The sequence below is a fragment of the Solanum verrucosum genome, unplaced genomic scaffold (assembly GCF_900185275.1).
Source record: "Solanum verrucosum unplaced genomic scaffold, falcon-dt-bn FXZP01000214.1, whole genome shotgun sequence".
In the NCBI taxonomy this organism is placed as follows: Eukaryota; Viridiplantae; Streptophyta; class Magnoliopsida; order Solanales; family Solanaceae; genus Solanum; species Solanum verrucosum.
In genome coordinates this window covers 1,717,009-1,740,670 of record NW_026020059.1, presented here as the reverse complement: position 1 = coordinate 1,740,670, position 23,662 = coordinate 1,717,009, and the positions used below count along the sequence as shown (strand labels likewise).

The 23,662-nt window shown below is 35.9% G+C and overlaps 2 protein-coding genes across 4 annotated transcripts in view; both read right to left on the bottom strand.

Annotated features, from left to right (window-relative positions):
* Positions 1-23,662, bottom strand: part of LOC125823318 (protein SMAX1-LIKE 4-like) — a 534,427-nt gene that overhangs the window by 150,653 nt on the left and 360,112 nt on the right. The gene's annotated exons all lie outside the window — the stretch shown is intronic.
* The window catches only part of LOC125823320 (protein TRANSPARENT TESTA 9), a 364,024-nt gene that overhangs the window by 329,196 nt on the left and 11,166 nt on the right, over positions 1-23,662 (bottom strand). For 2 of the 3 annotated variants that reach the window (XR_007442703.1, XR_007442704.1), the window contains exons 13-21: positions 18,035-18,142; positions 14,782-14,847; positions 6,467-6,604; positions 5,679-5,784; positions 5,519-5,590; positions 4,653-4,711; positions 4,333-4,492; positions 3,978-4,144; positions 2,999-3,623 (exon numbers count right to left, since the gene is read on the bottom strand). Coding sequence is in view for 1 of the 3 variants with exons in the window: in XM_049502712.1 (XP_049358669.1) it covers positions 3,348-3,623; positions 3,978-4,144; positions 4,333-4,492; positions 4,653-4,711; positions 5,519-5,590; positions 5,679-5,784; positions 6,467-6,604; positions 14,782-14,847; positions 18,035-18,142 (1,152 nt within the window). In the remaining 2 variants the exon portion in view is untranslated. Of the gene's footprint in view, positions 1-2,997; positions 3,624-3,977; positions 4,145-4,332; positions 4,493-4,652; positions 4,712-5,518; positions 5,591-5,678; positions 5,785-6,466; positions 6,605-14,781; positions 14,848-18,034; positions 18,143-23,662 lie in introns of those variants that run through there. The other variant, XM_049502712.1, reaches the window with a different exon arrangement.

Sequence of the window (23,662 nt, the reverse complement as noted above, 5' to 3'; positions counted from 1 at the left end):
ATATGTATATTATTATTATTATTATTATTATCATTATTATTATTATGGAAGCTTAATTAATTAAATATGGAGAGCCAAAATTGAATGTCAACACCTAGTATAGAGATGGGTGTATTTGAAAAAAGGGAAGAGGACGATTCTATTGATAGTCTAGAGAAGAAAATTGGTCGACTTGCCAATATTTGAGGGCTCTCTGCGAGACAAGAAGAGAGATCGGATTCATCACAAAAGTAAAAGGTGAAAAAGGTAATAAGAAGTTCCTTCTCCAACTAGAAAACTACCCAAGAGGCTTGCTGCCTCTTAATCACTTATGATGAAGAAGGTCTTATTGTAAATTAAAATATTAGATCAGTCAACTCTAAGCAAAGCTTTTAAGATATTGACTAATAAACAGAAGAAATCAATATAATAGGACCCAATTGAGCTTTTTCAAGATCCAAATACTCTAGACAGATATAGAAGCATTTTCGGAGGTGCCAAATGTTATAGCCAATTGTTCAGGAAAAGATATGTATATTTACTAATGATGAGGTGCATGTAAACATTGTGTCATATATTATAAAACATCTTATTGTTAGGGTAACACATTAACAAAATAGTGAAGAAATGATGGTGACAATATTATATGCATGCAATTTGTGACCAAAGGGCCAGAAGAAGAACTATGGGATTCTCTAATAAATATTCTTGTAGATAAGTGGCAGCTTCCATGACTAGTAGGGGTAAAAATTAGTGGAAAGGGATAGGGCCGACTTAACAATATTGGGGGCCTAAAGCGAAATTGAAGAGAGGGACCCTAATATTATTATTTTTTTATCATATATACTTTTATTTAAAATCTATTTTTCTAGCTATTTTAGATGTGAAGTCATTAGGTACTGTTTTATAATCAATTTGTTTTAATAATTCTTTTTCAAATGATAATATAGCTAATCCATTCAATCTCTCTTGAGACATTGTTGATCTTAAAGAAGATTTAATCAATTTTAATTTCAAAAAAACTTCTTTCGGTTAAGGCAACGGTTACAGGAATTGTTAACATTATTCTATAAGCAATATGTGTATTTGAAAATGAATCAAGTCTTTTTATTTGATTGAGTATTTTCATTAGATCATTATTTTCCACTTGTATTATTTTCCTTAACACTTTTAATTCAAAAAATAACTATAAACCATCAATATCAGAATAACTATTACATGTTGAAGAAAGTTCAAGGCTAAGACAATTTATTTTTAAATTCTCATCATCTAGTGATCTCAATATTTTACCTCTAAATAAGAAATCAAAAATATTTCCATATGCTTCAATTGGTTCAAATCTATTTTGATGTGAAAAAGCAATTTGATCTACTCTACATATATAAAGCAATCAACTCTAAAAAATTCTTCATGCGACTTTGTGATTTCGCTATCCATATTTTCATCAAATTGTTTCTTACGAAATTTAGATTTATTTTAATCTCATATGCAATTTCCTTAGTAGAAACCATAACACTCATAGTACATATAATTTTTTTTAAAAAAAATTACATGTATAAGTAATTATTTTTTTAAAATGAGAGCCCAAAATATATGGGATTCCAAGCATGGCTTTAGTGGCCTAGGGGTTAAGAAGGCCCTGGAAAGGGACACGATAGCTGTGATGAGAGAAAATAGAATGTAGGACATTTGTTGGAGGTGGGAAGTGGGTTAATGTGTATAGAACACATTGACTACAAATTGAAGTGAAAAGAAAGAAACATTGACTATCCAACAACATAAAATTTACAATCTTTACTCAGAACAATTAATCCATCATGAGTACTCAGAATAATTAATCTGTCATGAGTTACATGGTCAATCCAACAGAATAGTTATGTCATACCTAAGATGGCCAATGAGGCGGTATGGGTGTAAAGCTATGCAGGTCAATCTCTAAGCGGATGCGACTGCGAGGCAAGACGGGTCAAAAGCCTTGATTTTTAAATATTATACGGGTGCAGGGCGAGGGCGGGTCTCCTACAATATTTGTCAACAAAGTTTTAGATGACTGCCACTTTTTTTTACTTTTTAAAGATTTGGATCTAGGGTTTATTTTCAATTATTGATTAAACCTCTGTTAATGGTAAAAACTTTTTTAAAAAAAAATTGTTCATGACTTTACTACCTAAAATTATATTTTATCAATTTTGCTAGCTAAAACCCTAATAAAATAGTTTTAAATCAACTGTTAAATTATTCAATGGTACTTTATAAATCTTTAAAATATTTGTATACGTAAGTAATAAAGTAAGAAAAAAAACTTAAGTGGGACAGCGGATTTATTAGGCTGTGGCCAAGCAGGTTGAGAATAGAAAAAATGCTATGTAAGACGAGGCAGAGCGAATTGAGAATTTTGTGGGTTTGACAAAACCCGCCCAGCCCTCATTTCCATCGCTAGCCATACCCATTAAGGGGTAAAGTTATCTTTATTAATAAAGGTCTTCTTATACTACATCTTTGTCCAAAGCTAGCAGTCATGTAAACCCTTTTTGATGAGATTTGTGGAAACAATACCGCAGACATTGAATGAAACAAAAAAAACGTACATAATTAGGCCCAACTTTAAAACTGAATACCCAAAAACTTTTAAAAAGATGAGTACCGGTTGATATCAAGGTTCCGAAGGTTCCGTTCCGTGTAAAATTTCCTTTATATAGGTATCTTATGAATACGTACAGTGTATTCTTCACTGCATACCATTTTTCCGAATGATGAATTTGACTAATGCTGCAATTGGCTCTTCATGTAGTTTGATGCATGTAAATGTTTATATCGATTTTCAACAGCTAAAAAGTAAAACAGATAAAAAAAACTATAGAAATAATTTGATCACATTAGAATATACAGATGAAACACTTGCTGCAATAGAATGAAACACTGACAGATACTTCATAAATGCACGCAACTCCAATTTTTAACATACTTGCAGTAACTGAAAACTGAGCAAACTTGGTGAAAACAGAAGCTCGCTCACAACACAACTTTTACATTTTGCAGAGTTGCTACAACATCTTTACATATGTGAGGAAGGAGGATTCAAAGAACTAAAAAATTGACCATACATAATAGTGAAGTTAATAAATCAGAAATGATAAAAGTAACCTAATATACAAGAATGGGCACTATCACATACTCTAATTTACAGACACCTAGGGCTTCCTTTAACATGTACAAAAGGGTGGTAAAGCTTTAATATTATCTCCACCACCTGCTGTAAAATGATATTGGGGTAGAGAGGGAGAGAAAATGAAATATCAAACTGGTGAAAATCTCAAAAATCCCTATATGGTCATATTCTTGTAGACGTACTCTCATGACACCTGAATCTATTTTGTTGAAGTGTCAATAGTTCTTTCAATGGCAAGCATAGGTTTTATTCTTCTCTCAACCTCACTACTCAGTAACTTGAGCTCTTCAACAATCATAGAAAAAGCAGCTTTGCAAGAATCTTCATCTCGAAAAGCCAGAGTCCACCGCCCATCGACCAAAGCTTTTGACTTGACTTTAGGATGGGCTGTATGCTTTGCACCATCTATGCAAGGGAAAGAGGATGGACGTATTCGAAGGTGTAACCATCTCATGTGCTTCTCGTCAATTCTGGGCTGAAGTGGGAAAGCAAGAAAATGACAACCATAGACCAAATAGAATATAAATACTGATTTTTTCTTCAAAGAATATTCCAGTCTAGCACCGATTGGGAAGTAGTAATTAATGAGATTTCCATTTCAAAAGATCACTGGCATTAGGGATACCATTGCAAGGTCGAATTTTCAGGTTCATTTCGAGTAGGTTGTTTGCTTTCTATTTGGTAGTTCTTCTAAAGCTACTCAATGCAAGGTCTGAGTTTTATCTAAAGCAGCCTAGTCATTTTTAATACAAAATCTACCTAATAAAACAGGGCATAGCTTATTAAAAAAAATGGATAGCAGTATTAGCCCAAAAAAAGGTATACTTACATTGCAACCACCCAGAGGTGCAACTACACGAACCACACCAAAGCTTGGCCTCACAGGTAATTCATCAGCAAGGATAAGCCATCCAGAGGTTCCTATAGTGATGGCTAGAAAGTGGAAATGACGTTCTTTGCCCCTCTCAAATGCAATTCTACAAGGAACCGCATCAACTACAGAACAACAGAGCAAAGCAGGTTTAGAACGTTGACAACAGGTTCCTTCATAGAGCAGATTATGTCAATACCATTTGGTCTAGTATTTGGTGTGGCATTGGTAGGTTATGAATTCTTTTCTTCTTTTTTGAGGTTCAGAAATGCTGTAAAGAAGAATATAGGAAGAACAAAAAACAGAAACTGACCAAGACTTAATTCAGCGCTTTGTTTTGGACCCAAACTGTCAATGCCAGCCCTTTTTGCTCGGGATGTTTCCATGACATCAACTGTAGGATGTATAGGAGGTTGATCGGGCAACAATTTTCCTTCTGAAAAAATATGAAGCTGATGAAGTAGTACAAACACCTGTAGATTATCAAAACAAAGATTAGCAGGATATCAATTTAAAGCCGAGTTTATTAATTATTGGAGATTCCCAGTGGACACTAGTTTTCCATCTCAAGCATTTGGAAGCCCAAATATTTATTAAATATCAGCATTCATGTCTGATAAGATGCAGGACAACCTTGACAATCTCGAACAATCTTTCACCAGCAGCAAAAGATGATTCCCCAGAAGCAACTTCTGTCATGGAAAAAACAGTACAAAAAAATTAAAAGCAGAAGAGTCGGAAGATGCCAATCAAACGTGCAGTAGACTGTAAATAATTAGAAGTTACTTTTCATAGAGAAAAAGCCCAAAATAGTCCCTTATCTATGGGTTAAGACTCAAAAGTCACCCTTGAGTTATCACATGGAGCACTACTAGTCCCTCGTGTTTGCAATATTGGTGTATATTTGGTCTCCCCCAAATTTTTGCTTATTTTTTAATGTTGATTTTGTCCATGATTTTATATATGGAATGTTCAATCATCTTTTTATATATTTAGTAGAAATAATAACTCCATGTAAGAGAAGGTGATGAAGAACACCTTGTTCTGTTCGGTAGAAATATAATTGCAACTAAACTAAGAACACCTTGACATATGATGTTGCAAGAAAAGAAAATTTTGTATTATTGCACGTGAAATCAATGTGATAAACCTCTCGATTTTAGCTGTAGTAATATTTCTACTAAATAAAACAAGGTGTTCTTCTCACCTTCTCTCACATGGGGATATAATTTCCACTAAATAAATAAAAAGAAGATTAAGCATTCCATACATAAATTGTGGATAAAATCAATGTTAAAAATAGGCAAAAGTTTGAGGAAGGACCAAAAGTGCACCAATATTGCAAATATGAGGGACTATTAGTGTTCCATGTAAAAATTCAAGGATGACTTTGAGTCTTAACCCAAAGATAAGGGACTATTTTGGGCTTTTTCTCTTTTTCATAACCTTAAAGTAATTAAAGCCAAGAGATCAAGAAGGGAAGAGAGGAACAATCATACCTTCAGAAAGGGACTTGTGTGCTGGCAAAAGCATTGATTTAGGATCTTTCCTTGGAGAAGAAGCTTCAATAGCTGCAAGTGACATGCTCTTCACATTAATTTATCATCTAAAAGGAAATAACGGACACATTTAATAAGGGGAAGTATGGGCATAACATACTTCTTTTGCACTTCCTCCACTCATCACATAGTACCATAATTAGCAGATCAGGCCAACTTCCTTTTGTTTCATCAAGAATACAGCTAGTACAATTGTGGAATGTATCCTTCACACATTACAAACACTCACCTCATTAACAACAGGTTAACCAAGAAATGACTATTACAATTAAAGTTGAATTTGTTTTTATCATCTGGAAAAGAGAACGAAAGAAGCAACCCTCCTATGAAGACTCTTCGAAAATATTAAGTCCAACAAGATATAATTCTTACTTTCTCCATCCAATTTATACAGTGTTGACTTGCATTTTAAGTCCAACAAGATATAATTCTTACTTTCTCCATCCAATTTATACGGTGTTGACTTGCATGTAGTTTAAGAGATGAAAGAGAATTTTAACCAAATATATGCAAAGCACCAAAAGTATTCTTTTAAATAAGTGATGAAGAGAGTTCCACAAGTCATTCAATAGTAAATGAGTGATGGTGAGGGTCCCAACAAGTCATGTCCTTAAGCATAACTGGAAATAAAAATTGAGCAGTTTCAAAGATAAAAATGTCCTTTAGAGTAAAAGGGAAAGTATCACATAAAATGGGACCAAGGGAGTAGGGTGATCGAGGCATAATCCTCATAATTTCAAAAAACTTGCTTAGTGCAATCTTTAATGCTATAAGCCTTTTCGCACCAACTACTGCTGACACAATTAGATAAAAAATTCAACCAACATAGATAAAATAAAGGAAAAAGTACAAGAGGTAAGTTTCTAGTTGTTTGCAGAAACAACTTACTTTCAATAATTCAAGATGATGACTTCTAAAATCCGCCTTACTGTATGGAAGCAACTGGCGCAAAAGCCAACCACCATCCCACAATGTTTCTGCAGAGATATTTGACCTGCAGAATAGACTGACCAATGCATCGAGTACCTATAAAAGAAGTTCACTTATTTGATGATATTTTCAATCTTAAACTAAATTAATACAAGACCAATAACAAGGAGCTACTAATAGAACTGTAACTAAATCATCAATACTAAAGACTGAAATTTGTGTCCCTGTAAAGCTCTTACTTAATGAATTTTAAGCACTAGAAATATTTAAGTAGCACCTTGAATTTCACACAACTCTCTTTTTCTTGCCATATGATGACAAGCCTAAACTGGAACCTAGGAATTTCTTAAATATTATACAGCCTAAATCAACTGTACAGGTTTTCTTGATAAATAAAAGCTGCCCAAAAGGCCAAATTCGTTGATTAAAAAAAATACTGTACAGCCTTCTATTTTGGTGTCAGGTTAATGTTCATCAACAAAAAGGGAAGATGATACAATAAGCGAAATCATTATATAAGATAACAAAGTCGTTTTCAGATGGGTCCATCATTTGTAGGAAATTTGTTTCATACCTGAGGACTGATAATAAGTTCCAAGGATAATCCAAGATGCTTAAATTATGTGTAGAGTTTTATGTGGACTTCACGTATTAAATGGCTAATTTTTGCTATGGTTGTAGACAATCCCTCAACTTTTCATAATATCAAACTATGGCCTTTTGGGGCGAATAAGGTTTAAAGCTTATTTTGTTTGCAAATATTTGGGAACAAAACAATAACTCTCTCCGAACTTTGGAGAAAAACTTTCAACTACCTTTGAAAATTGAAAAGCTACATACGTTTTCCAAGAATTGAAAAAATTCTTCCAAATTTACAACAAAGCTGTAAATAATTTCAAATTTTGGTTTCGTCAAAAAAAACAAAAATAAAAGAGGAAAAAAAACATAAGGTTTGAGAAACTGACAAAAGGACAATTCTTCAAGCATTTTTCCAGAAAATACTAGAGAAACATGTTCGATTCTCTACTAGAAAGCACCACTTGTGTACTACTCTATTTGTCCTGTTTTATGAGTCATGCTTTCCTTTTTAGTCTATCAAAAAACGAATGTTATGTTTTTATATTATAAAACAATTTAATTTTGAAGTTCTCATTTTACCCTAAATAAAATGATTTAGGGCCACACAAATATCTCTGGCTTGTTTTTAAACTACAAACTTCAATAGTCTTTCTTTCTTTCTTGAATTATGCACCCAGTTCATAAATGGGATGGATGGAGTAATATTTAACCCAAAAAATAGTGGAGACATATCCCCAATGATTTTATGGCATTTAATCAGAAACACTGGCTAATTTTGAAAACAATGTGATCCAAAACTTTAAGAATCTTCATCATAAAGAGAGCTCTGAAAGGAGCTTTGCTACCTTTACAACTTTAAGAATTAAACAGAAGAAAGCAAAGAAATTAAATTACAGGCTAATTAGCTTGCTAGGAAGAATCTATAATATTATTGCCAAGATACAATGCTTTGCTAAGGGAGATAAATAATAGATGTAGTTCTTTTAGCTAATGAATGCCTGGATTCTAGGATGAGGCGGAAGGAAGCCCAAGTGATTAGAAAACTGGAATTAGAAAGGCATATCATCAAATCTACTAAAAAGTTTATGAAAACTATGGGCATTGTAGACAAACAGATCAATTGAATGAAAAATCTATTGAATCCCTCTTACTCCGTAAGTAATTCGAGACAACTCAAGAAGAATAAAATAAGTTAACTCAAGGACATGTTGACAAGCTCAAATGGAAAGCACCTCCATCTTCTAACCTTAAGGTTGTGGGTTTGGGTCACCAAGGGAGCAAATTACCTACTAAAAGCTAACTCAAAAACATGAATATTGACAATATGAAGTTGAATACTACCACCACATTTCCACTTAAAGGTTCTCTATTCTTATAAATGTCAATCCAGAAAATTTCTTTCTTTCATCCAAAAGACCAGTACAGGGTGATTCCCCAAAAAAATTCTTATTTCTACTTGTTTGGAATTTTGAGTACAAAGGTACACACAACTGTCAAAGCTTCTTTTATCCAAACTGGATAGATTTCTCATCTTTACCCAAATGGGATGAGGAATTGTTTTTTTATTTTTTTTTTATTTTTTTTATTTTTTGAGATATCTTATCAAAAAAAAATATATATATTTTTTTTGAGATAGTTAACATGTATTATAACCAGAGAAGTACACCAATAGTGAACTCATGTAGTAATTACATCAAAAGTATAGAGGATTTGTCAAAAAGAATCTAAACAACTATCTCCCTCATAAACTATCTAAGAATAGGGTGATGTCCCCCGGATCCTTGGGAATAGTATTTTTTTTTTTTTTGATGACAAGGGAAACCCGCAGCCGCTACCCTTTGGGTGCGCACAAGGTAAAACCCCCGCTCCTATGCAATAGCTCGCAAACTACATAGGAGAGGTAACCCGCACTAGGCAAGCCTGGTGTGACGAGCTCGACGCAGAAGGCAAACCCCTTGCTTTCGCTGGCAAGGGGTTTCGAACTTGAGACCTCCAACATGGAAGTCCCAAGCTCAAACCACTGGGCCACCCCGAAGGGTATCCTTGGGAATAGTATGGATACACCAAAAGTAAAAGGTCACTAAACAGTTCATTTTAATGCTTTGGAAAGGGACTCTTGTTCTCAAAACATCTTTGATTTCTCACACTCCATATTGTCCACCAGATGCAGGCAGGGACAATCTTCCATCTCTCCTTGTGTCTTGGCTGATTTCCATCTCTATACCAACATGCTAGGACTTCTGCAGTATTTCTAGGCATGGTCCATGTGATACCTCTCAAGTTAATGAAATACTTCCATAGTTTCTCGATATCTTTATAATGCAAAAAAAGATGATTTATTCTGTCTCAGATTCACAAAATAAAACATCTGGGGCATAAGTCCTTTCCTTTTTTCATTAAGTTATCATGAGTCAAAACAGATTGTCTTGCAACAACCATGTGAAGCAAGTCACCTTATGTGGTATCTACAGATTGTCTTGCAACAACCATGTGAAGCAAGTCACCTTATGTGGTATCTTCCCTTTCCAGATCATCTTCCAAGGCCACAACTCCTTGGTTTCCGTTGAAATGTCTAGTAATTTGTAGGTTGATTTCACTTTGAACTTGCCATCTTTCTCCAGCTTTCATATTAATTTGTCTTCCTCAGAAGTGAGGTTCTTGGCTTGTTCCAAGGTATTGTAGAACAGAGTCATTCTCTCCACTTCCCAGTCATTGAGGAACCTTTTGAAAATCAGGCACCATTCGTGTTCATTTCTAACTTCTAAAATTGTGGCCATTTTCTGCTGATTTTGGGAATATAAATGTCTGGGAACTGTCATTTCAAAGGTGTTTGCCCCATCCATATATCATTACAGAACAAGGTTTTCCTCCCATTTCCCACATTAATCACAGAGTTACTCCACATTCTTGGCCACTGATTTCTAATAGTTCTCCAAGACCCACACCATAAGGAATATTAACCTCCTTAGTAGTCCATGGTCCTTCCTTTCCATATCTTGAAAAGATAATGTCCTTCCATAAGCTATAAGCTCTGATCATCTGTTGCTAGTCTCCAGAGCCATTTTAGCAGAAGGCTCTTATTGTGGGCTTTCAAATCCTTAATTCCCAGACCTCCCTCTTTTTTGTTGGAAATAAAAGTATCCCACTTAACCAAATGAAATTTCTTTTCCCTTTCCTCATTACCTTGCGAAAGAAAATTTCTTCAGGCATAGGAAAGAGGGGCATCAGATAGGTCGGCATGGCATCAAGAACATTGTTGATAAGTGTGACTCTACCACCCAAGGATAAGTATTGACTATTGCCTTCTCTAGTTAACCAACTTTTTTTTCACATTTTTCCACCACAGAGTTCCAGATGCTCAAAGATTTACTCTTAGCTCCCAAAGGCATGCCAAGATAGGAGGTGGGAAGTTGCCCTATCTTGCCACCTAATATGTTTGCCAGGGGGTTGATCTGTGGTACTTCATTCACAGGATAGATAAAGCTTTTTCCCCCAATTGATATGCAGTCATGTTCACTCTCTGCATCACAAAATACTAATGTGTCATCAACATATTGTAGGTGGGAGATAGACACTCCTAGTGAATCCGCCTCACTCACTTTGGAGCCCCTAATTTTGTTATTAACCTAAGCAATCTTCAGCATATCACTTAGACCTCTCATAGCTAGGATGAATAGAAACGGAGAAAGGGGTCTCTATGTCTCAATCCTCTCTCAGAGGAAAAGAAGCCAGATGATGAGCCATTGATCAAACCAGCCAGATGATGAGCCATTGATCAAACCAGCCAGATGGTGAGAACTTCACTGTGGTCATACAAAACCTCATCCATTTTATCCAGGTATTGTCAAACCCCATCCTCCTAAATTGATCAAACCAGCCAGATGGTGAGAACTTCACTGTGGTCATACAAAACCTCATCCATTTTATCCAGGTGTTGTCAAACCCCATCCTCCTAAGTGTGCTCCACAAATATTCCCAGTTCAAGTGATGATAAGCTTTCTCTATGTCTAGCTTGCAAAGAATTCCTGGGTCTTTGGATATGGTTCTCACATCTACACATTCATTGGCCACCAAAATGGCATCTATAATTTGTCTACCCTTTATGAAGGCCATTTGTTGATCATCTACCAACTTTGGCATAACCCTCTTGAGTCTTTCTGTTAGGATCTTTGAGATGATTTTGTAGAAGCTCCCAATTAGGCTAATTGGCCTGAAATCTTTCAATTCAGATGCTCCCACTTTCTTAGGAATCAGGGCTATAAAAGTGGCATTAAAACTTCTCTCAAAATAGCCCTGGAGGTTCTAGATGGCAGCTACCACTTCCTCCTTAATCACTTCCCTATATAGAAGGCCATTGAGAAACCATATGGGCCTTGGTGCTTTATCTCTTGCACATGAGAACACACTGTTTTTTATTTCCTGCTCTTCAATTTGGCCTTGCAATGCAATATTATCCTTCACTGATCATGAGTTAGAATCTATGATTGAATTGAGGTCTCCATACTTTGACTCTCTATATAGTTTCTGCCTTTCTGGTAGAATCTAATTATTCCAACTTTGATCCCAGCTGGTTCAGTAACATTAGCTCCATTCATGATCAATTTGTCAATGTTGTTGTACCTCCTGTGACAGTTAGCAATCCTATGGAAATATTTTGAATTCTTGTCCCCTTCCTTAAGGGCCCTAGATCTTTGCCTCCAAGCCACTTCCTCCCTCTTGGCAATTTCCTCCAACTCCACTGTCAATACCGCTCTCAAGTAGGACTCATCTTCAAATAAAGTTCTTTAATCTTGAATCAAATCTAGATCAGCTAGTTGGTTGAGAGTGCATTGTTTCTGCATACTAAGATAGCCATGAAGTGTTTTGCCCCATTCTTTCAGCTTTCAGTACCTTCAACTTACAAGCTAGTATATAGTCTAGTCTTCCCACATAAGTTGCAGAATTCCACCAATCTTTAATTCTTTAATTAAAGTCTTGAGTGTAGCCAGCTGGTTCAGTAACATTAGCTCCATTCATGATCAATTTGTCAATGTTGTTGTACCTCTTGTGACAGTTAGCAATCCTATGGAAATATTTTGAATTCTTGTCCCCTTCCTTAAGGGCCCTAGATCTTTGCCTCCAAGCCACTTCCTCCCTCTTGGCAATTTCCTCCAACTCCACTGTCAATACCGCTCTCAAGTAGGACTCATCTTCAAATAAAGTTCTTTAATCTTGAATCAAAACTAGATCAGCTAGTTGGTTGAGAGTGCATTGTTTCTGCATACCAAGATAGCCATGAAGTGTTTTGCCCCATTCTTTCAGCTTTCAGTACCTTCAACTTACAAGCTAGTATATAGTCTAGTCTTCCCACATAAGTTGCAGAATTCCACCAATCTTTAATTCTTTCATTAAAGTCTTGAGTGTAGCCACCAGTTCTCAAACTTGAAATAAGATGTTTGTTTCTCACAGTTGCCACATTCCAACAACAATGGATTATGGTCAGATATAACTCTAGGTAAGATTGATTGTTTAATCTTCCTAAAGGAAACTTCCCATTCCTCAGAAATCAAGAATCTGTCTAGTCTTGCTGCAATCCCTTTCCTCCATGTGAAACTACCACCTATCAGTGGTAAATCTTGTAGTTCCATATCCTCTATAAAATCGGAGAAATCTTCCATCGCCTTGTTCAATCTCTTGCAGTTCTTCTTTTCTGATGGGTACCTTAATACATTGAAATCCCCAGCCACCACCCAAGGTCCACTAAACAAACTTCTTACACATGATACAGTAAGCTGTAAGCCCCTACTTCACAAACTTCACCCTCCCAAATGTTGCTATCCCATAAGATAATAATAACCCTCTTGTTCCACATGCCTCTAATTGTGCATATTTGACCCTCCTATTTGCCCATATCTCTTTTATCATCACCCCTCTTAAATCTCCATTAATTTTTTATTCCTGAAAACAATACACGTCTGTCCTCCAATTATTCATCATGTTTTTGATCAGTAGCCTCTTCATTGGATCATTGAGTTCCCTTACAATGCATGAAACTATGTTAACTTTCATTTAAAACATCTAAGAAACAACCAACCCCCCCCCCTTACTTCTTGTACCATAGCTCACGAAGTTACTAGTTGGTTCCTGTTTCTTGAGTTCTCTTGGGATCTTTTCTGTTGGAGTCGTAGGAACTATAGCTCTATCCACCTTCTCAATTGCTTCTCTCTTGTCTCAATGGGATGAGGAATTAAAAACATTAAACAGTATCTCGCCAAGGGTTATATCAGGTCATTGGCCAACAACTCTGATATGTGAGAACTGGGACTCCACAAAGTCCCATTTCAAATTTGGAAAATTAGTGGTTGGGAATGGAAGGTTTTAATACTCAAGTAAAAAGCTGGTGGAACTCCTTTGAAGCAGAAGGCAGTCGAGACTTCATTCAGACAAGCAAACTGAAAGCCCTGAAAGTAAAGCTGAAAGTGTGGAATTCGGCAACTAAGGGAATTTGGAATTTAAGAAGAACCAACATTCTAAGTCAGATTTCAGAACTGGAAATAGGGATGTCAATAGGGCGGGGTGGGGCAAGCATTGCCCTATTAACATTTTGACCTGCCCTAACCTACCCTGTTTAGCATTTATAAAAAAATTGCCCAGCCCCGCCCCACTTACAACAACAATGCAAGACCAAGCTAAACCCAAACCCATTACATGAATTTTTAGCTGCACTCAACCTTCGTAAATTATGGGAAATTTGGATGGACTGGTAACTGCTAGCTGGAATTGAAGAAATTAACATGAAATTCGGGCATTTTTTGTGCATGTAGCACACTTGTTATTCTGTCACAATTAAAATGTAGAAAGATATCAAATCAAACCTTAAATTACTACTTTTAATTACTCACTAACTTACAAAACAACAAAATTCAAAAAATATTACTCCATTAATTTCAAGTGACTGTTACTATATAATAAAACTAAGAAATGGAATAAAAATTCCAACTAATACTTAAACTGCAGTGTCATCGTATTAGGAGCCGAAAAGTCTCCAACCGATGATTTTTTTCCAGCTTTCTTCACGAATTCTTCTCCTCTAGGCTCTAGCTATCTCATCCCCCATTTTCGGACCTTGCCCTGTCCTGACCCATTTAAAGCTTCCCCTGCCCCTCCCCATTAAGGGTGTGCCCTGCTCCACCCTACCTCAATTGCCACCCCTAACTGGACATAATCCAGCAACAGAGGAACTTGAATGAAGAGGAATTAGCATTGACAGCAAATCTCTCTACAAAATCCGAAGTAGTAAATGTACAGAAATTCACCGGAGATAAAGGTCCAGAGCTTTATGGCTAAAGCACAACAGATGCACACAAAGAGGACAACATTGATCAACTTGTGATGATGGAGCATCTTTGGAGGACATAGAGTTATCAAGGGAGAGATAATAAGGTTCTATCAATAACTGTACACAGAATCAGAGGCATTGAGGCCAGATTTCAATTTAATTGGGGGGCACCCAAATCACTTAACATGAAAAGGAACGGCTCCAAAGAACCTTTGGAGAACAGGAGGTTCTCGATAGCTTTAAACTTTGTACTATTGATAATGCTCCTAGGCCAGATGGGTTTAGCATGGGATTCTATGTCAAATGCTGGGAGATTATCAAAACATCACGTGACCATAAAAGATAACACATGATAGTCCATGGACAAAATACATACTTGAAATCTCTGTCTACGAGGAGTCACTGTAACTTCCTTGCACACGCATAGCAATCCGTATTTCTCCTGTCATAACATCAAACTAAATACAATTAGACATGGTAGCTTTTATGACATCACCAAGCCAGACAAACATTAGAGCTTATTTCTTTTTTAATGTCTTCCTACTCAGACAGCACAAGCAAGAAGCGACTAAAATCTATGTTTGGAGATTTTCAGAGCATTTTCAGAAGCGACTAATAATGTCTTCCTAGTGCATTTTCAGAGCAACTGACACGGGTGCGGCAGCACTTTTAGAGTGTCCAACAAACATCGACTAAAATAGCTTAGGTATTATGATATATACTTAATTAATAAGTGCAAAATACTTTGTCCCAGTTTATGTGATGAACTCCTATTTGAGGTTAATCGTCATAACTTTGATCATAATTCTTCAGTTGTAATAAAACATTTGAAAACCAAATCTCAATCGTAATAGAATTCTTAAAGGAATTTCTATATATGTTCAAGTTTTAGTTTTACATTGAGAGTTAATGTCATCAATTCCAACTCAAACCTGGATAGTTTTAAGTTTTAACGACAAAAAAAAACTATATCACACATGGAAGATGGAACATATTTTTTGTTGTACACCAATGCTTGAGTCAATAGTCCTATTGCTTAAAACAATATTTTACACATGGATACTATGAAATAATAGGGCCAGAAATTTCAATTGTTAACATATCATGAGTCAATACACTGCTAGATATCTAAGCATAGCTTACAGATGAAACAACAGAGTTCCAACATAGAACTACATGGCTATTTGCTAAGTTGCCCGGACTCTTCACTTTTAGTGTCGCACCCGTGTCAACACGACACGACATGGGTATGGGTGTGGGTGTGGGATCCGTGTCCAATTTGGTCAACAGATTTTGGGTACTTGGACCAAAATCGATGGGGAAAGTCTGGACAATTTTAATGACTCCTATAATCAATACAAAGGCTAAGGTGAAATTGAAGAAAATGGAATACCTTTTATATAGAAATTTCTATGTCACTCCTTTTCCTTTAATCTCCTTTCATGTTTCTCCTCAAGTTCTCCATATAATATCTTATAATTTAGATTTTATAACTCTATTTTTAGAAATTTTAATTATTTTTAGGCGAATCCCCACATCTGTATCCGTACATGATCCCATATCCCCAAATCTTATAGGATCTGACCTCTAGATCCGCACCCGTATCAGACACCCGCACCCAAGTCCGAGCAACTTAGGCTATTTGGGTCTTGAAAGTTCACAACCTACTCGTGAAATTTTATTCCCTACAAAAATTTAAGATTTTGTTTATAGAAGACAGATAGTCTTTTTTTTTCTTTTTTTTTTCAGTTTTAAAAAAAAAGACAGAAATCCATGTATTAAAATCCGAAGAACCTATGTCACGTCTGTTATTCTTCACCTCTTCTTTTTTCAAAAAAAAAAAAAAAAAACAAATTTGGGGGTAGGAGAAGGGGGAATGGGGGAGGGGGATTACAAGGTGGGGAATTGAACCCTCACCAACAAAGTGAAAATTCAGGTAGGTAGCCAACCAACTGTACTAAGATTCCTCTTGTTCTTCACTTCTTAATATTGAATGAGGAACATTGCATGTCTTCTACTTAGAATAGTTGCATCTTACTACAAAGCTCTACGAGTTCCAATTTATTTTACTGCAAAACATATGCTGAGTCACATTCAAAACAACAGTAAACAATCCAACCAAATACGCCGGCATCTTTCAATATTGTCTAGACTAGCCAGCCAACTAGCTCTCAGAGAAAGTTGAGCTTCTGTAACTCAATCAATCCTTCTACTCCAAAGTACAGACTGGATTGTGGATGAGCTACCCTGGCATATTATATGGATGCCCCATCTGTATGAACATCTTAAGGAGGAGAAGGGAAATAGAAAGATTTCACATTCTCTAACGAAAAGGACTAGGCACTCAGATTAAAGCCCTTTGATTAACAATCGGATAATTTTGTCTTTCGACAATTCCCTTTAGGTAATCTTTTCATTTGGTCAAGAGTATACTTCAGTCACACAGCAATGAAAGCATCGAAAGTGCAAAAACTCACCATATCTTTTCAATCTACATAATTTCCCACATATTCCTTGTCTTCCATAGATTGTGATAATTCATTTTATTGATAATGGTTTAATCCCTGAGAAAACATATGTAAGACTGCCCTGCCAAAGGAGTCATCAAGAAAGTGTTCTTTTAATGTTATTGATACTAGTTTAATCCCCGAGGAAACTACAGGACACTCATGAGTGCTTTAAAACTTGTCTGGAAACAAAAACCACTTTATCTGTGCAAAATATCCCCCCTGAAAGGCACTCCTATTCCTTACAACTAAGTTCTTTACAAATAACACCTGGGACATCTTTACTACATGAACCTCATGGGTACATCAAACTGGACTAGAAAGAAAAACTAGACTCTAATCCGTACAAAATCATTTACTACCCCTCATAGGCTCTCCTATATCTTTCTTTCTAAGTACCTATATAAGAAAAAAGGACCAACATCTCCTCATTATATGGTTTGAACTTATTTATTTCATGTGGAAAAATTCATAATTTTGTTATGGAAGCTTCTGTATTTCCCTGATAAACTGAATGCTAAAGGAAGAAAAAATGACAGTCCCTCCAGTTAACTTTCTCAAAAAAAAAATGACAGTCCCTCACACCCAATGAATAGATCACTTCAGTTCATGAAATAAAAATGAGTTTGTGAATGCTATCTAGCCTATAATACAACTGACAAGTGCCGGCTTCTTTAGATCACATATCACTTTACTCCTTTTCTTTCATAAGTATTGATGAGAAAATGGACCTTGGCCTCACTCAACCACGAAGACTAGCTCAAGAGGTTAAAATTGCCCAAGAGTCCAAGACCATATAAGGGAAAAAAGTTACCACATTCCACACCGATGTGGGACTCTAACAAGTATCATACATCACTATCCAAAAGGAACTTCCAAAAACTAATAACAGTTTCATAAGTTAGGAGGATTTCAATAGTAAAACTACCAAGTCAAGATTTAAAGGATAGATTTGCTACTAAATAGAATGTCTAATCTGTCATTTCCAGAAGGGCAAGATGAATTTGGAATTCACAATGGGCTGCTAACTCATAGTTACTCTCCATATTTAAAGGAAAGCAACACATAGAAGAAATTGAAAATGAGAAAAGATGGGAAAGAGAACCAATACTGCAATAGTACCTTCAACTTTTGGAAGTAGCAATCCATTTCACTACCTATTCCATCCTTTACCATATTTTCTGAGGAAAAAAGTTGCTCTTCCGCAGATCCTTCACCAACCAAAGCTTCCTGTAGTCACAAACAAGGCAAGAACTATACTTACAAAATTATCAATCAAGTCACCAAGCAATACATTCTTTACCACAAGAAAAACATGGCATATTGAACGGAAACAAATAAGGATGAACTTGCTAAAGAAGGCACATACAAAATGTAGCCACTGGACGAACTGCTAAGCAGTAAGTTAGGTCAGCTTTTTGGTTTTTGAACAACCAAGAAATCTCTGAGCGCCAGCAGTGTGCGGTTCAATAATGGATTCGCTCCTCTAACCTTCTTCACTTAAATACCATCCTTTTCCCTGCGACAGGGTTCAAACCCATGTCATACGCCTAATCTACACATCACACATTGCGCTCTTACCACTAGAGCAAAGCCCTGGGAGCTTATTGGTTCTATCTCCTTAAACTGGATTTTAGATAGATATGAGGAAGAGATTTCAGGAATGCTAAATTAGGATATCTCATCTTCTCACTTCCATCAAGAGAAATAACTGCCAGTGGAAGCATCTTTACAACACAAATGCTCAATAGTTCCTTTTTTTATAAGTAAAACTGTAAAAGTATTTTCCATTCGACCCAAATGCTCAATAGTCTCAGCCAGAACATTGTACAGACCCTATTTTTCAGTTGATGTTATCATTTATACTATGTTGCTTAGACTCTTCAAAAATGTCAAGGGGTGTGTGTCGGATTCGCCAAAAGTAGAGTATTTTTGGAGAATCTGACACGGGTACGGCATCGAAAGTGAAGAGTCTGCACAACTTAGCATTTATACATAAATCAGTGTTGAGTGTCTACCTTCCACAAGGTCACAACATATATAGATGGCTAAATCATCAGAAATTTGGTTCCACAACAAGAGGTGATAGAGGCTAAGTCTTAGCTTTCATTTTGCAAAGTTAAGCTACAAATTTAATTGAGTGAATAGGTTAAACACCTACTAAACTATCACCTTTTGCGAGTTTCATACCTAAACTAGGGTGTTCACAAAACCTCCCTGAACTACCATGAACTCATATTAAAATATTCTCTGGAGAAATATGACATGCTACGTGAACATCACGCTCCAAAAGTTCCTCAAAGAGTTCCAAATGGCAGTACACGTGAAAAAAAATTGAGTGAATAGGTTAAAACCTAAACTATCACTATTTTTCATGTTTCATAACTAAACTATTGGGTGTTCACAGAACCTCTAAAACTCATTGTGCCATATGGACTCATTTTTAAGACTTTTTTTCATCTCTCACGTGTCTCTCAGCAAGCTATCCCAACTATTTTGCCACATATTCAATTGTGAGTGTGTGTGTGTGTGTGTGTGGGGGGGGGGGGGGGGGGGGGCTTTAACCTATTCACTCAATTTAATAAGATATCTACAGTAGATAATTTAATTAATCTAATTAAATTATATACTCTAGATAATCAAATTAAATTGAGTGAGCGGGTTAAAACCCCTCTAAACTATCTTTAGAGTATTTATCAAAAAAACTTAGATTATCTAGAGTAGGGAGATATCTTCCGGTAAGGGTGTCTTATTTCCACAAGGTAGATACTTGATGATTCTTCCCTTTTTGACAATATATGGTTAAGGTTGAAACGAGTGAAGTTCAATTTGAAAAATAATACTCCCTATGTTTCAAATTTTGTGTCTTAGTTACAATATGGAAAGTCAAAGAATATTTTATTTAACCACGATATTTTCAAATACTTTCTAAATATCTTGAATTGTTAACCATAGTAACTTTAGTACTTTTTATTTAGTTTCTAAATATATATATTTTATTTCAAAAAAAAATGAAGATTCTATGTCTAAATTTACATAGAACATTAGTTTGACCCTAATACTCTGAATCAAGCCACACGAATTGAAATGGAGAGAGTACTTGAATCCGATGTTTAGGCATAACTTTCACTTGGAGAAAAGAATGAAGTTTGGTAAGTCAAAACCATTATTTCACTTGATATACACCTCAAATAAGTTCTCCAACATCAAATTCACAATTTCAAGTAGAAGTTAAGTAATGGGCAAAACTGTAAAATAAACATTGATTTGCAAATACTATTTCATTACTTGCAAATAGTATTTGTGTTTAAAGTTATGTCCCAGCACCTTAGATTGAATAGTTAGAAGATTTATGAAAGGCAAGATTCGGCACACTATCTTAAAAAGTACTCGTGAAATATTGAAGATCTCAGAAAGCTGAAATAGAAAAAGCACCTGATTGGTAAAAAACAAAACATATTCTAACTCAAAATCCAGCAACTATGCAAAAATGGTATACAGACCAACCCGACTTGTGGGATTACACTGAATTTGTTTTTGTTGTAATATTGGATCATCAAGATGACTGGAGAGAGACTGATCAGAGACAAATGACTTGTGGAAAATAAGTGGGACTAAGCTCCTTTCTCTCGTCATTTTTCCCCAAAATTTTAGGATGTCGAAATTCATGAAATTATAAACTAAGAGTTTATCGAGGACTATCCTGAAAAACATGCTTTAAGCATGCATGTTATTACACTCAAATCAAGAGGTCTAAACCTACTGAGTAGATCTCTCTTTATTTCCTGAAACTGCTAAAGTTGTATTCCTCGGCATTAGGGTGTGCTGGCCACCTCCAAAACAGAGAATAGGTTACAAAGATCTATCAAATCTACAATCTGATCTATATCTTCTATACAAAGTTGTTTACACCAAAAAGTAAAGATACAATACAATTCCGTTTTACTTTATGAATAGAATTGGACCTATCTTTAAAGCATCTCCCATTTCTTTACCTCCACACTGAGTAGACTTCCAGAAACTTAGTTTTTTTTTTTAACTTGGTAACTTTGTATTATATCACAAAAGTACATGGGTTGTACTCAAACCTTATATAGAAATGCACTCCAAACTCCACCTCTCTATTTCTATATTGAGTCTAAAACATCAACTATAGAAGCAGTGTCTTTTGAGTATAATTGATTACACCAAAAACATAACAACAAAAAGCAGTTTAGTTTAACTTCCTGCACACTAATTTCTATGCCATCAAAATATCTGGAATTTCTCTCTTTCCGAATTGCCCACCATAATGAAACAGGGATAATTCTCCATCTAATTCTGTCTTTTGCAAGGACACTTGCCTCCTCCCAGCTATATAAGGCCTCGGTAACTCTCCTAGGCATAGTCCAGGTCCTTCAAAGCTGCTGAGTATATTTGCAGTGTAGAAATAGATGATTTACAATTTCTAAGGTTTCCCCACATAGGAAACACCTAGAGCACAAGGTTATCCCCTTTTTCATTACGTTGACCTGAGTCAAGGCAGCTTCCTTAGCTAGCAGCCAAATAAAGCATGAAACTTTGTGTGGAATTCTGTACTTCCATATTTGTTTCCAAGGCCAGATGGGGCTCTACTGGGTTTATTGATCCATCAACCTATAAGCTTAATGTACTTTGAACTCTCCTCTATTGTTGCCTTTCCACCAAACCATATCCTCATTTGCCTGAAGTCCAGTAAAGTGTCCAACCATGTTGAGGAATTCTGCCAACCTCATCACTTCCCAATCATTTGGTTGTCTCTTGAAGATGAAATACCACCCTTGTGGTGTCCAGAGTTTTGCAATAGTCCTTTGTTGGAACATTGCCAAATTGTAAATATCAGGGAAAAGGGTTTCCAAGTTACCTTTCTCATGCCATTCATCCTTCCAGAATTTGATCTTGTTCCCATTCTTCACTTTCATCTTGAAGTTGAGTTTAACTTCCTCCCATAAGACTCTTATAGATCTCCATAAACTGGTCCCATAAGGTGTGGTCACAATCTTAGTCATCCAACTGTTTTGAGAGTAATAATGGCAATTAATCAGTACCATTGCCAAGGATAGTAAAGTGAAAAGGCTAGTGACACCAAGAATTTATTCTTTATTACAGGAAACAAGATATAATAGGACAAACAGGACACTTGAAATATTTTATTAATAGCTCAATAAAATATAGCGGCACCTTCAGATAGCAAAGTTGTGGTGTAAGATTCACGATAACTGAGTTCAAACTTCACGGATTCTAATGTCCCCCTGCCCATAAAACCTGGGTTTAGTTTTCCTCGAGGAAAAAAATAATACATTCCATAAAGCTCATCAAAAGAGCAGGAATTGACAAGGTTCAGAGTAGATTCATGTCAATGTAGATTTAATTAAACTTAATCCTTAATCAATGTAACTCAACCCAATCTCCATTTAAAAAACTATAATGAGATTCAAGGATATATATTATTTTCTTTTCTGAGACTGGTAACAAAAATTCAAGGATTGATTCTAACAATTTTAAATTGTTAGTTTCACATGTAGTTACAACTCTGTAGTGTAAGCTTGCTCACATTGCCGGTCCCAAACCCAGATAACGAAGGAGGGTTGCAGTAGGTGGGCAGCTTGCATAAAACTAGCAATTTTCATGATGAAGTCTCACAATACAAATATCATAGGGACGTGCACAAATTACACTTAACACCGACACCCGATATGATGGAAAATAAGCAAGGGGCACCATCACCATGCTACTTGAGTGTGAGGGACTATAAGCGCTTCCCATATCATGGACGTATATAGGTAAAGAAGTGAGTTATGTCTCATCAGTTCCCAGATGTGGTACAAAATCAGAAACGGTTCCCATAATATAGAAGGGTGTGGGCAAAAAGAGTGGTGGCTTTGACCAAGTACATGATGAATATGTATATGTCACAAGAAGATTAAGTAAAGCCTATCCTAGAGTTCACTTTAGCTTATGATTTGGTGGCAGCTAACCCATCTTAAAAAAAGGAATTCCCACCTAATAACTTTATTCTAACTACAAGACGGATAGAATCTCTAATATAAGATCGTAAGGTTATACAAGAAGTAGAACTAACCACCCAACATAGGTTGGTGGTATTGGATGTAAAGAGTAAGGGAAGAGTTGAGAAAGGGGAAAACTTGCAAGCAATCGAGAATTTAGTAGAGGACATTAAATGGTGCTAACTAGTTAGTGTTACAAGAAAAACTATAGGAGGAATGAGTATGGGACTTAGAGGGGGGGACACAAACATCATGTGGAAGAAAATGTCAGGTTTGCATTGAAAAAGTAGCACATGGAGTGCTAGGTATGTTTAAAGATGTAGGACCTCGACCACAAGAATCTCGGTGGTGAAATGCGGAAGTATAAAGAGTTATTACACCTAAAGAGTGTGCTATAAGAAGTTAGCAAAAGCAGAAGAGCATGAGAGAGTTAACAGTGAAGTTAAGAAGGCTATTAGTAAGCTTGAGGGGAAGCCCTAGATGTCTTGTACCAAAAACTATGGACAACAGAAAGGGAGAAAGAAATATATAAACTAACATGACCAAGAGAGAAGAGAAGGACTTAAAACAGGTAAAGTATATTAGGATGATTCCCAACAACTGTTTATAGAAGATAACGAGATAAAGAGGCTAGTTTCATCAATTATTCAACTCAAACCATGATATAGACCTTCTGGATCTCCAAACATCTGTGTGCAGTAGGAACTTTAGCTACATTCATAGA